Consider the following 14,166-nt stretch of genomic DNA (forward strand, 5'->3'; position numbering starts at 1 on the left):
GCTGAGGGCAGAAAAAGGCGGTCTGGTATAACACGGTGACCTTGGGGAGATGAGCTCCACAACAATAATTCCTAACATGAAGAGGAAAAGCAGACGAAAGAAGCAGTAGCACATGAATCAGACGTGTTTTATGTATAAAAAAAAAAAGGAATTGCAAAACCAACGTACCTGCGTAACTAAAGTTACCGTGGCTTTGGCCGAGACACAAAATCATAAAGGTTGTCAGAATGAACTGCAAGCATGGGATATTGTAGATTTTCTGCAAGTTAAAAGAAGCAGATTATTTAAACACAATTTACTCTTGTAGCTCTCATCCCTTTTATTTTGTGTTACACTATTTTCCATGGTTTCATTACTAAGCCAAACCTTATATCTGCCACAACATTAAAACAAATTACCTGGTTCAAAATTGGGGTTGATAGGTATATTTATCAAATACACATGGCAATGCATAAACAAGCACTGAGATTTTTATTTTGTTAAAAACATGACTTATTTGAGGGTAAAAAAAATGTGGCCAAATGCTAAGTGGTTTCACAACTCACAAAGTAACAATGACTTATATATACATATCCAAAAAATATGGCTTATCAATACAGTTTTCAAAAACATGCCTTTAAAAAGTCTGAATGGCAGGAGTCAATGAACCCATATGTACAGCACATGCACGATGGCTTGAATACACAATCACAGGCAAGAATGAGGACAGCTATGTTGACTGCTAAGGCTCCATGGAGTGTTGCCATGTTACTTTTTCCGAAAACAGCTTGAAAAACACTAATACATAAACACTTTGTCTTTCTCTGTGTTTCCTCAGTTGGGCATTTTGCTGAAAAATAAAAAAAAATAAAAAATAAACAAAAAGCCCTTGAATTCAAATGACATGGCAACGGAAAACGGTGAAACACACACACACACACACACACACACACACACAGAAAAAGGAGGCATACAACTCACTCATGCTCAGGAACAGCATAAATGAAAGCAGAAGAATAAAACTGTCCATTGAGTTTGGCTATATCTCTTGTCAGTGTAGGTGCTTTTGTTCCTGTGTTGGCCTTCAGAGAAGCAGAGGAGCTCCTGAAGAGTCTGTTTCAGTGTCATGATGGTAGGCCGAGTATGCCGTGGTGGTATTAGAGGAGTATGCTGCAAGAAAAACAAAACGTTTAATGCACTGAATTATAAAAACAAACAGGAAATAGAAATACGGAACATGGTCTATTTCCTGCAAATGAGGTGAGGTTTCTTGGATTCCCACATTCCCAGGCTGTGATGTGAAAGTTGTGCAAACACAATGTAGTGTAGGCTCATTCAAAAACATGTAACAGGACACCCCGTCCTTTTAGAGGTCTCTTGGCAGAACAAAAAGAGAGGCTGCTGCTGCGCACTAATCCATTTGTAACCCAAGTTCTTCACTGAAATGACATAATAAACCAGGGGACATTAGATGACATGTATTTAATGTGACTTGATCTGCTGCTTTAGCAGGTGGTGTACCATGACTACTAAGCTGCAGGGAATAATGAGCCTGATTTATAGGTGAGTGTAAGGTGGCACATGAGGGGAGGAGGTGGCTAATGAGCAAGGGATTGTAATATGCAGAGAAAAGAACTGGAATGTGGGGCTTTCACTGTTTAAGGAGAGGTATGCTACAGGAGAGTAAGAGAGCAGGTGAGAAAATGCCTGCAGCTGCAGCAGGTACAATGGATTGCAGAGACTGAGCCCTGCAAACGGATTCACACACAGCCTGGTAGCAATTATACCTCAATAACTGTGGCAAACATTTCTATGAGTATAATGAATACAATTAAGATTATTATTTCTTCCCGTTTATTAAACTTTGTGCCACATCATTCTGGGTCCAATTTAAATCCTAAGCCACTTTTCACAAAATGGAAAACACAAAAGTCTCTGTGCATCTGATGTGGAAGATTCCCACAGGTACTCACTTTTCCCACTGTAATGTCTCATTTTCCTGGCTAGCTCATCTGACGGCGTCTGCTCTGACACTTTAACCTCTGGAACTGGAGCAAGGAACAAACAAAAAAATAAATAAACAAGCAAATAAACAAGATGAGTAAAAAAAAAAAAAACAACAACAACAACAACACAAGCAGACCAGGAGATATGACACAGATTAATGTGCCGTAATTTTTGCAATTAATTCACTTATCCTGTTTATTGTGCAACATGTTTAAGGAGAAAACAGGTACTTGTATCAGCTTGCCTGAGATTAACCAATTGTAAATAGGTCAAATGCCTGGCATTTCAGGGTTTTAAACTACAAGACAAACAAAGGAGCTTCAGCTGCGTTCCAACAGACATGACTATGAGTCATTAAGGGAGGACAGGTTAGGCGATTAGTTTATTTGGTGTGTTGCAGTAAGTTGGTGTTGAAAAGCCATGTTGTCACATGGTACCTTATAAATATTTATACAGTAGTAATAATCATTACAAATGATGTTGGATGTTCTTACAGTCACTGCTGAGGAAGGTGTTGGTCATGGTCTCGTTGCCGCTGTCAGGGAGCGTCCCATCACTCCGACCATTAGGACGCTGCCCTGTGGACTGATGGCTCTTGTTTCTCTTGCCCTTCCTCGTGCTGATGCGGATGACTCCGTGCACCAGCTTGCACTCGGCCTCCTGCTCCTCCAGGTTGTAATCCTGGGCAATGCTGTAGATGAGCTCACTGATCTCGTTGGTCTTGCGGGAGAAAGACGAGTCAGAGGTGCATTTGGCCAGCTGGTCAATCTGGTGCAGAGCGTAAAGCTCCAGCAACTTCTTGGTGATGAGAGAGTCGATGTCTGTCCCTGTGTCACTGAGGTCGTCTAAGTCATAGTCCTCACGGGACAACAGGCTGGTGTTGCTGACCGGCCGGTGGCTTTCTCCTTTGCCAGTTGTGCGGGTCCGTTTGGTGGCAGTGACCGGATACTGTACGTTCTTACCTGCGATTTGCACATCTTGGTAGCGGAAGCTGTCACTTGTGGGCAACTTGGAGACTTTGGTGGCCTTGGTGGGCTCCAGAGAAATGCCACAGGTGGGGTTGGACACGGCTATGCCGTTAGAAGGGTGAGGTTCTCTACTTGATTTAGGGGGATGGTCTGTGGAGCTCTCGTTAGCAGACAGGCAGGGCTCCTGGCTGTTATAAAATCCACAGGTTAGTACACAGCAGATAAGAGCCTTGCAGCTGCTCCAGCCCACGGAGGCACAGGAGCCACAGGCATGTCTGGTGCTGGGCGTGTTGTCTGCTGACCCAGGAATAAATCCTATAGTCTCTGAGCCCCGCGCTGTGCCGTTTCCTGGGTGGCCTCTGCTGCGACTGTACTTGTTCTCTGAATAACGGGAGTGGTCAGTGTGGTGTTCATGTTGATGCTCCCCATGAGGATCCTTGTAGGAGTCCTGACTTTCCCTGGATAGAGTCCGATTATGTCTGTACTGTTCTGCCCTGGTGCCGGTGCTGTGGGTTTTGTGGTGACGGGACGCCGGGGGAGCCCCTGAGCTGTGGCCAGGCATGGCTCAAAACACCTGGGACCTGGTGTGTGAGAGACAAGTTTTCAAGCCAGGTCAAGACATATTTACTTACACTTAATTTGGCAAAATCGCTGTAAACTTCAACTTGAACATGGCATGGTTTGGTCTGAGCATTTCAGAGTTCGGGAGTTTACAGTGAATGGGCAGAGGTCAGAGGAGAATAAGCAGAGTGGTTCAAGATGAAAGAAGGGCAATGGTAACTCAAAAATAACTCCTTGTTATAACCAAGATATGCAGAAGACCAACTCTGAGCACATAACACTTCAAACTCTGCAGAAGACCACACTAGGTGCTACTTTAATATGGGTGTCCTGTGTACCTAATGATGTGGCCACAGCACATTTAAAACAAAAGGAGTTTAGCCAAAGTGCTTTACAAAAAGTTAGACAAGATAAAATAAGGAAAAAAACGAACAAACTACATTAAAACAGTGATATATAATCACACAGATCCGGATTAAAAGCTAAATTAAAATTGCATTTAATAATATCGCTGGTGAGAGAAGACATAATGCGGGAAGGGAGACTATTCGACAGCGACGGGGAAAACTCTGACACTGGTTGATTTCAAATGAGAGAATGGAATTGATTGGGTCTGTGGTGAGGATGACCTAAATGACCTTTAGGAGCAGAATACAAGGTGAAGAGAAAATCAGAAATGTATTGGTGGCATGAGCTACACTGAGTGCTTTGAGGACAAACAGCAGGATCCCGTGTTTAGTAAACCAGTGCAAATGTTTCACAACAGGAGTGACATGTTGCCCTGTTCTGGACCATTTGTATTTTAAATTCATTATTATTAGCTCCAGCATCATGGATTTATAATTAAAAATGTAAAATCTCACTGGACATGCCTTATAACCTGGATTGTAATTATACAGTATGCATATGTTGATATTCTGTGCAGTCTTACTGGAGAAGGTAGAGTTAGACAGCACCATATACAAGCAGTTACAATAATCTAACCAGCAGGAATTGAGAATTAAGATTGAATTGAATTCTGAACTGATTTAAAAAAAACCCTGCATTTTACAACGTAGAAGCATGTTTCTGAAAAGTGAGTGAGGACAGGGTTTATTTTAGAGACAGTAATAAGGTGCAAACCTCTCCACACAAACGTGCATTAGCTGCAGTAGCGCACATTAAAACAGACTTGTGTGTTAAACACATCACTTTAAAGTCATGTGTTGAGTAAAGTAGCTCCCATTTGAATAATCACTATGTAAATAAACCAGACCAGCTGGATTGATTGCTCGCCTGATAATAACTTGGTTCACTTTTTAGATAAGAAAAGAGGTGGAAAAAAAAGTCGGGTTTGTTTAACATGAAAACTATTCACGTCAAATCTCACAGAACATTTAAGTTTAACGTGGCTTCACCTAAGGAAAAATCACAGACTCACCGCATAAGAGGAAACAGTTGTGTTCGTCTTTAACCGCAGACAACCTGTCCAACGAGCAAACCGCGGAAGTCTCCGTGAGACAGAGACACAGAGGCGTTCAAAAACACCGAAAACAACAGCGTTTTGCCTCTTTCACCGCCCACACTTTGTCTCCAGGTGAGTCCACGTACACCAAACCACGCACCCGATAAACCCACGACCCGACACAGCTCACCACACTCTGACTTTTGATTAGAAAAAAGTCACAAACTTGAGCCGACAACTCCCCGATGTTTGACTACTACCTGCGGCTACAGCTAATCCCAGATGCTACACCCACCCACAGGTGGCGCCTGACGTCACGCGAGGCGGAAGTAAGAGGAGTACTGTTTCTTGTTGTTGTTTTGTGTTTTGGATTAAAATCAATTTACAGAAAATGTATGGTGTTTTTTTTTACATTTCGAATATTATTATATGTTCTTATATTATATTGAATGATTCAGAATGGCATGACGTACTGCGGTCGTATTGCAAAACTTTATAACATTTAATCGCCAATTTTGTCTATCTGGACCATTACGGATTTCTAACTGTGACGTAATTTTCATCCATCCATTATATTCGATTTGTCGTAATCTCATTGTAACTAGAATGAATTGTAGTTGTAGATATATGTGACGTCATTCTGACTGATAAGAATGACGTTGCAGATATTGGTCGGGAATATCCTGTCTACCGATTATATGTTAAAACTGCTTGCCATAGTGGTCACACTGGGCTTCCAAATAAAAAAAAAATTAAAATAACAATAACAAATACCTGTACCTAAGGTCCCATTAAGAAAACCCAGCATCCATATAGTTTAAATGAAATTAGATCAACAAAACCAAAATAATCATGTATTTTTCTTCATATCCTTTATTGTGTGACATCTGAGGGGAAGTTGATATTTTTATGATGCCTGAAAGATTAATAGTTTTTCATATCATCAAACAGTTGAAAATAACATAATGTTGACAAGCAGAAGTCAACAAAGGATGAGATGTAATGGAGTAGAAGAAGAAATGCAGTGAAAATCTAATCAAGAAAGTCTGAGCTTTTCATTTATCCAGTATGGGTGTGATGCAACATAACAAATGATGAAATTCTGCACTTTTGTCTGGCAATAATTGGATTTTTGCACACTTTCTCACACACATGTTTGTGCAGCTGTTCCTAGGACACTACATTGCAGAACCACATTATAAATCTTAGTCCTCATCTTAACCAGACCAAGTTTTAGTCTCCATGAGGACAACTGGTCCTGATAAGTCAGTCAGAATCGGTCCTAAAGAGATAACAAATACAAGTACACACACACACTGTGGGTCTGACAGGCTCGGGGAGGTGCACAGCTGCAGAGCCAGCAGGTGTATTTCCAAATATCGTTCATTCTGCCCTATTTTTCCCTCTGTGGAAACACTTAATCACACAGTCTGTGTATTGGAAATAGTCGGGCTGCCTCACCTGGAGAAAAATGTGAGTCTGTGTAACATGGTGTTACCCACTTTAACTGCAGTCACTGTAAAACAAGTGAACAAGACGTTTAATCAATATTGTTTTATTTCTGATACAAGTTTTTATACCATGCACTGGCTTCGACTGTAATCCAGGTCACATTATGAATACTACTCAGCAAAATAAAGCAGCACAGCTGACTATACATTCAAATTGATATTTCTCGAGTTGACACATAGAAAACCTATTGAAGATCTGTTCTTGAAGTTTGTATCTATGATAACAATCATTCATCTATTTTCTAAAGTAGTACCTCAAGATTATACAATGGAATCACACTAAAAAGAAAAAAAGAAGCTAGATGTTCATCTAGTGTGAGTTCAACCTATCTTGTATCTTGCATTATATTCTTATAAAATTTATGAAAAACCTACAATATTAATGTCACTTTACAAAACAATATTCTAGTGCCTCAAAAACACAAAGGCACTTGTAGGGTGATATTTATAATTTAGGCTATAACTGCAGTACAGTATGTACAGGAAGATCAAAAGCATAAAATGTATTTATAAATGTACTCTCCTAAACTATTAACTATTAATACATCAAGCTCATATTTGGACAAATTTCATATGAGATCATAAGTTCACAGATGGGGGTGAGGCGGTCATCTTTTTGACCTGTGTGTCTGTGGGAACCTGGACAATACAGGTGTCAGTTGGCAGCTGCTGTGACAGAGCTAACCTTAAATGCCCTTGTGCTCTGCTGCCACTGTTGTCTGCTGGGATGTGGCCCAGCCTGGGGTCCGAGTCAATCTCATATCGGTAGTGATATCCCTCCAGGACGTCTCGACATGCATCTCTCATTTCAATAATCCACTTCTTCATTCCTTTGCGATTCAGGTAAAGCACAAGAAGAAAGACTATGCCCACACACCCCAGCACCAGACCCAGGAACACGTAGGACGTCTGCAGAGTGAGGTCGGCCACCTCTGCTTGAACTGGAACAACACACCCGATGGCCTGGTCACTGAGTCCTCGCAGCTGGGAGTTGGATACCAGTCCTGGTGTGGCACACCGCACAGCATCCACGTCCAGCTGAGCTCTTGATTCATTCAGCCAAATAACAAAATCATGGATTTCACAGGTGCAAGTGAAAGGATTGTTACCAAGAAGGATGCGGATGTTGCCAAGCATCTCCAGCTCTTGTAGAGAATCAGCACCAAATGTCTTGAAGGCATTGTGTGTCAGGTCCAGCACCTGCAGATGGTTCAGGCCAGAGAAGGTCCCACTATAGATGGTTACCAAAGAGTTGTTGGTGAGGAAGAGCTGATGCAGGTTGGGAAGGTGGGAGAACATCCCTGGGGGAAGTAGAGCAAGGTGGTTTCCTGACAGGTCAAGGCGGAGGAGCCCCATGAGGCCGCCCCAGCGCAGGGCCGTGGTGAGATCTGTCACGGCAGTGAAGTTGTACAGCGAGCGGCTCAGGTTGAGCTCCTGAAGGGGACTGCCAGGTATGCTGAGAGCCTCAGGATGGATGAGTGCCAGCTGGTTCCCACTGAGGTCCAAGAAACGCAGGTTGATGAGGACGGAGAAGCTGTGGGATTCCATCTCTGTGATCCTGCAGAGACGACCACATCTGTAACATTTACGGTCATTCTCACAACGCTGATGCATCTCAGCGTTCCGTTAAGGCAAATAATTGAAAGCCACACTAACACAGACATAAAACACTGTTTATTTATTGGACACACATTAACAGAGTTAGCTTTATAATATCCATATGGCTTCATAAACATGGATTATACAGACAAAGTACTGACATTCTCACCTATTATTGCTTAAAATGATGTTGGTGACATTCTCCATCTCTGTAAATGAATCAGGTGAAATCTGGTGTATATTATTCCCTGTGATGATCACAGACTTTGTATATCCTGGAACACTTTGTGGCACCGTGAGCAGATCCTTCGAAACACATTTCACTGTGCGAGTGACAGCAAAACACTCGCAGCCCAACGGACACCCCAAGCACTGGTGCGGCGTAAAAAGAAGAATTCCCAAAAACACACGAACTGCAAAAGTACACATCTTGAAGTTAAACCACTGCCAATTCAAAAAAATACTTCAAAAATGTTGTCAGACAAAAGAATTGCAGAAGAGCAAAACTTGATTGCATGGGAAATAAATAACCCAAAGTCTAAACTTGATCCTAAGCTGTTGTTCTTCTCACAAACTAATCAGATGCTGCAGAAGTGGTAAACCCGACTCGCTCCAGCATCAGTCCTCCCTCATCTGCTCCACTCAGGGAATAAAGGTTCCCATGAACTGATGGTAGTTCACAACACGCAGAATCTGCTGGATAAAAAAGGTGCGTGGTTCCCTTAAAGGTACAGAGGACGAATAGGACGCCCACAGCTTGTGACCTACACGTCTGACGGGGAGACACAAAAAAGGCTATTGGACATCCAAGCTAGAGTTATAATAATGGAAATATTAAATAGATGGATATACAATAATAGATAATACTCTTTCAAATACGTAGCGTTCGAAACAAATTAATTAGTAATGATGTAAAATAGCAGCACATATATACTTGGTTTAAAATAAATAAAAAGTGTTGAATTTCAGTCTTTACAAAAACAAAAAAAAACACAATAATGTAACAGAAAAAAAACCCTACTCAAATGTGACTTCGTACACCAGAGGAAAGTGGAGTGGAGTGAAGGGATGAGACGAGACAGTATCACTATTTTTCACATGTGGGTCCTACATCATTCTATCTTTGGAAGCGACTCATATCTCTTAGACAAATAATTGATGAATACATTTCAGCGTTAAGATTTCATGGTCCATTTTGTAGCCATTCATCACTGAAATGTACATTAGGCGGCCTGAAACCACATTCGTCACTGCCATGTGAGAAAAACTACATAGCAGGGACTCGCTGTTATTACTCTTCAACAGTGGAATCTGCCTTCATAATCCTATAATAATCACTTGGCTAATAACAGTAGATGTGGAAAAACAGCAGTGGTAACTTTTGAAAAGATGTTTACTTGCTGGGGTTTAAACATCTTACTAATTCACACTTTCACAGATTAAGTGAAAAAATTTTTTTTTCTGATTGCAAAACTACCCATGAACAGGAAGACTAAGTCCTCCTGGAGACTAAATCACTGTGGCTCGCTAATGAAGTCATTCATTTGGTAACTAATGTCCCCGTCAAAGTGCATCATGGAGAAAGTATAGCCAAAGTCTTTGAGTACGTCTCGCTCTGTTACTGGAGGTTCAATGTTAGGATGAAGGTAGTGATGACTCCACACAGCATGAGGAAGGGGAGCCAGGTCTTCAGAAACGCCGCCCAGCTGAAGGACACAGAGAGGGCAGCACATGTTAGAGCGATCGTCAACACATGGATGATTCAAGTGGAAGTTTGAGGGAGGGTAAAACACCCATTGTTGTATATTTTGGACACAGAAGGACATGTAACGTGTCATTGTGTCACATGCTCCAATCCCTTTGCTCCCAGAAGCCCACAGCTCCCCTCCCTCTCTCCCTCTCTCCCTCTCCCTCCCTCTGCAAATGCACACCAACTGTCCTTTCCAACCAACCGGTGCAGGGAGCCCCGGCAGAGAGGTGACCTCCAGCAGTGACAGAGAGGGGCCGGCTGCTGTCAGTGATGAATTACAAGACTACCCTTCTGTTTAAACGACTCCTGTGCGGGGGGGGGGGGGTGTGTATGTGCAGAGGCAGCACAAACTGTGACGCCAGCGTACTCTATGTGGGTCAGCAGAGAATAATGAGGGGGACTCTCTCAGCCATATGTCTCTTAATGCTCATGAGCATCCAGCAGCAGAGCAATATAAAGAGCGTATATGTGTAGTGTACACGGTTGTGACGTAGATGCTACTGCTAAAAATACAGATGTTAAATATTACTTCTCAGTAACTCAGAAAATACCCAAGTGATTAAATATCAGCAAATTACCAAGTTTATGGGAACTGGAGGACCATGGCACAGTGCAGGCAAATCCAATTTTGGTAACACTTTACAATACAGTACAACTTGGTATTAACAAAGTATGGTAATTTGTTATGGTGGTAAATGTTATTTCCAAAGTTAATAGCAAGGTAATAAGAATTCTACAGTTTCTGGCACTGTCACACCTTCACATGTAAATGTGACAATTACCATGTTATAAAGTTGCAATTAGGTCCCACACAGATTACCCATTGTTATTACCAAGCTATGACTTGGTGAATACTATAGAAATAAGATGGTATTACCATAACATTACTTCCATTACAAAATGATTATCATATATCATATATAAGGGAATGTACCAAATGCTGTATGTGACCCGGAAGTGAGCCGTCAATTGTTTTTCTTTCTTTCTTTTATTTTGACAGTAAAACACATAATATTTAACATGTTATGTAACATCCAAACTGCCAAGACGAGACTTGTGGAATGACATTAACATTTATTTTATTTTATAGAATTAACTAATAGAACTTTAAGGCAAAAGTTTCATATAAGAAGTAGTAACAAGCCAAAGTCAGTGGCTCTTATTTTGAAAGCTAGGTTGAAAGGACGTGGTGCTATATAAGATGGGCTAATTGACTATTGTTTATGAAGAAAAAACGACAGCTGGTAACTGGTTCGGGACTCTTTTGTTGTTTTGTGATTTGTAAAAGTGTTTCACATTTTGTAATAATGGTTTGCACTTGCAGGCCACCATACAACAGTGATGTACAGTTTTTCTAAAAATCATATCTTTTCAGGCAAGTGTCTATACTGTAAACTGTAAATCAGATTCCAATTAAATTAAATTAAATTAAATTCAATTCAATTCAATTCAATTCAATTCAATTCAATTCAATTCAATTCAATTCAATTCAATTCAATTCAATTCAATTTCATTTGTATAGCGCTGAATCACATCATACTTATCTCAAGGCACTGATTTGTGTGTCCAGACATAACCAACCTTTGGTAACAGTGTTGATATAACCACTTTTATGACCCCAAAAACAGATGCAAAACTCAGATGCATAATTTTGCTTTACAAACAACCTCCCTATAAAGTCATGTTAAAGAGGTGAACAGCAAGGAGGCATCACCATCAGGAGATTGGAATACGTGCTGTATACTGTGATATATGGGGTACACGTGAGTAAGGTGCCCAAACACCATTTCTTATTGTGAATTAGACACTCTAAATTGACCCCGCCCACATCCAGTGTACCCCTAGTGCTGGTCCCAAACCCCAATTAGTGGACGGGTTGTGTCAGGAAGGGCATCCAGAATAAAAAAGAAATAAATATTATAATATTCTGTGCTGTTTTCACAACCTTGAGTGTCTACCAACACTGATACCAGTCGGAAAATTACTTTCAAAACCAATCTAGATAAAAAATCTAATACAGTACAAGAATAGTGGCAGAAGAGGCATGAATATGTACCTCACATGTTTTCCACGAATGAGAGACAGCACACACAGGTTCACCATGTTCCAGGATGTGCTGTTGTCGTAGCGCATGAGGTTGAGGGCCATGGCAACATGGGAATGACAGTTATCAAAGCACAGGTTGTGCTTCAAAGAAAGAGGAAAGGCAGACGTCATTTTATGGATGTTAACATGTATCATGTGAAATAAAAACAAATCTTAAAACATGGTCTCACCGGCCGACACTTGTATTCCTCAGATGCATCATGCACTGCTTTGTCCCACGTAGCAACTCCATTAACACAGACTTTGTCCACATCGAGCTTCCAATACCTGCAGTCATAAACACCCACAATCTGACTGCTGACTTTATTCTGAAAAGTGACGCTAATTGCAACTAAAACACTCAGTCACGAGATAGTCTGATGAGGACTCATGTCTACATAATGCGACTAAAATCAGAATAATCCACACATCTTAATTAGATTATTGCTCATTTAGGTGTGAAGGTGATCAGGAAGTGCTGTTTGCATGACACCGTCATATTCAGTCTAGCAATTCATGTAAACACTCTCTGTTCATTTAAACGTGATTTTTTTATTTTTTTTTGTAAATTATAAAAAAAATTGTAGATAAACTCACTTTGTTGGTCTGCCAAAACCCATGTTGTCCTCCTGGGGAAAAAAGGTAACATTTTAAAACCTCTAAATAACAATGTGATTCGTTCATTGTTAGTGAACTCAAAACAAAAAATAAAATACATTTTATGAATTATATGAACCCGAAGGCCATTATGAGGGCAGAACTATTTTATTCATGGGTATTTCTCATAATTTGCTCTGCTTCTGTATCTTATCTATCTTGTTATTTTTTTAAATATATATTTCAATCTTCATTTAATTTCCTTATTTACTTATTAAGGAGGTCAAGTTTTTGTTTCCTTGTTTGCAAACAGGTGAAATCAAGGCTCCTTTTTGTTTTGTCTCGCTTCTGTTCTTAATGACTCTGGTATCTGTGACCTACTAATCCACCTGAGATCCTCCAGCAGCAGGACTCTATGAACATTCCAAAATCTGGGCTTGTCACACAACATGACAACGAACTGACCATCATCGTCTTTAAAATCTCCTATCATGTGGCATATTTTTCAGTGTTTATGTGGATTTTATTTCTGTCGTTTTATATTTCCATGAATCGAACATGATGTTTGAACTATTTTAACACCTTGTTTATGTTATATTATATACAAATACTTCGTTACTGTACTTGAGTACAAAATTCATGTATCTGTACTTTACTTTGTTAATTTTATTTCCAGCAACTTTTATTTTAACTCCACTACATTTCCTCTAACTATCTTTGTTACTCGTTACTACCAAACAAAATTAGAATAAGAAGAGTTGGTAATGGTCTGTATTTATATACATAGAGCTTTTCTAGTCTTGATGAGCTTTTTTAATACTTTTTACTTCTAAAACCTAAGTACATTTTATACCAGAAAACGATTTTGGATACTTCAGTACACTAAATGTCATATACTTATGTCATAGACTTTTACTTAAGTAATATTATAAAAAAGGGACTTCAACTTCTACCAAAGTCATTTTCTGGTAAGATACTTGTACTTTTACTCAAGTATCTCTTTAAGGTACTTTATACATGACTGGTTACATGTATTGATTTGATTTCATTTGATTGATTGAGTGTTTTTTCTTTTCAGCACTTCACATACATTACATTTAAATACATGGACTAAACAGAGATACTCACAGAAACAAAGTAGGATCCTGCAAAGTCTCGTATGACTCCAGAGGAGGTGCATATACCCATGTGACCGATAAAGGGCAGCACCCACCTGCAGCACAACACAATAGTATATATGGTTCATTACACAACATACAGTTGTTTGGTGACAATTGCTTTGTTTTAGAAACACACACATAGCATCATGGGCTAACACAAATATGCTATATTTCGCGTGACGCTTGCAAAAATAGCAGCCTGCCGCGTTCATTGACGACTAGCTTAAAGAGAAGCTTGAAAACATGGAAGTGTTCGCTTCTTACGACAGAAAGGGAATTGGCGTCCAGACAATGCAGTGCGGGAAACGGCCGTTTTTTCTGTCGCTTTTCAAGAAATCACCGTGGAAGTTCATCATTATTTCGGCACCGTCTGCGTCCGCCATCACTGCCGTGATAGAAGGTGTCAGTTGACGCGCAGGCGGCGCCAGGCGGTGCGGAAGCGGACAAGCGCGTCGACGGTTGGTCAGTGAACACAGCACGCGTTCAACAACATGGACTGCGGCGT

General features: G+C 40.5%; 3 protein-coding genes across 3 annotated transcripts; all 3 read right to left on the reverse strand.

Annotated features, from left to right (window-relative positions):
• Positions 1 to 294: 294 nt before the first annotated feature.
• Positions 295 to 5,256, reverse strand: kdf1a (keratinocyte differentiation factor 1a). Its single transcript, XM_058648631.1, has 4 exons — positions 4,936 to 5,256; positions 2,481 to 3,535; positions 1,953 to 2,027; positions 295 to 1,149 (listed from the first exon to the last, which is right to left on the reverse strand). The coding sequence occupies exons 2-4, from the start codon at positions 3,514 to 3,516 to the stop codon at positions 1,064 to 1,066; spliced, it is 1,197 nt and encodes a 398-aa protein (XP_058504614.1). The 5' UTR covers positions 3,517 to 3,535; positions 4,936 to 5,256; the 3' UTR covers positions 295 to 1,063.
• A 1,294-nt stretch (positions 5,257 to 6,550) lies between these two features.
• LOC131470817 (trophoblast glycoprotein-like) lies at positions 6,551 to 8,517 on the reverse strand. The gene is made up of 2 exons (XM_058646820.1): positions 8,239 to 8,517; positions 6,551 to 8,028 (listed from the first exon to the last, which is right to left on the reverse strand). Exons 1-2 carry the CDS (start codon positions 8,496 to 8,498, stop codon positions 7,050 to 7,052), a joined length of 1,239 nt encoding a protein of 412 aa, XP_058502803.1. The 5' UTR covers positions 8,499 to 8,517; the 3' UTR covers positions 6,551 to 7,049.
• A 14-nt stretch (positions 8,518 to 8,531) lies between these two features.
• Positions 8,532 to 14,126, reverse strand: LOC131470818 (transmembrane protein 222-like). The gene is made up of 6 exons (XM_058646821.1): positions 13,926 to 14,126; positions 13,630 to 13,714; positions 12,502 to 12,533; positions 12,096 to 12,192; positions 11,876 to 12,006; positions 8,532 to 9,775 (listed from the first exon to the last, which is right to left on the reverse strand). The coding sequence occupies exons 1-6, from the start codon at positions 14,042 to 14,044 to the stop codon at positions 9,688 to 9,690; spliced, it is 552 nt and encodes a 183-aa protein (XP_058502804.1). The 5' UTR covers positions 14,045 to 14,126; the 3' UTR covers positions 8,532 to 9,687.
• Between the last annotated feature and the right edge of the window lie 40 nt (positions 14,127 to 14,166).

The sequence above is a fragment of the Solea solea genome, chromosome 13, assembly GCF_958295425.1.
Source record: "Solea solea chromosome 13, fSolSol10.1, whole genome shotgun sequence".
NCBI lineage: Eukaryota > Metazoa > Chordata > Actinopteri > Pleuronectiformes > Soleidae > Solea > Solea solea.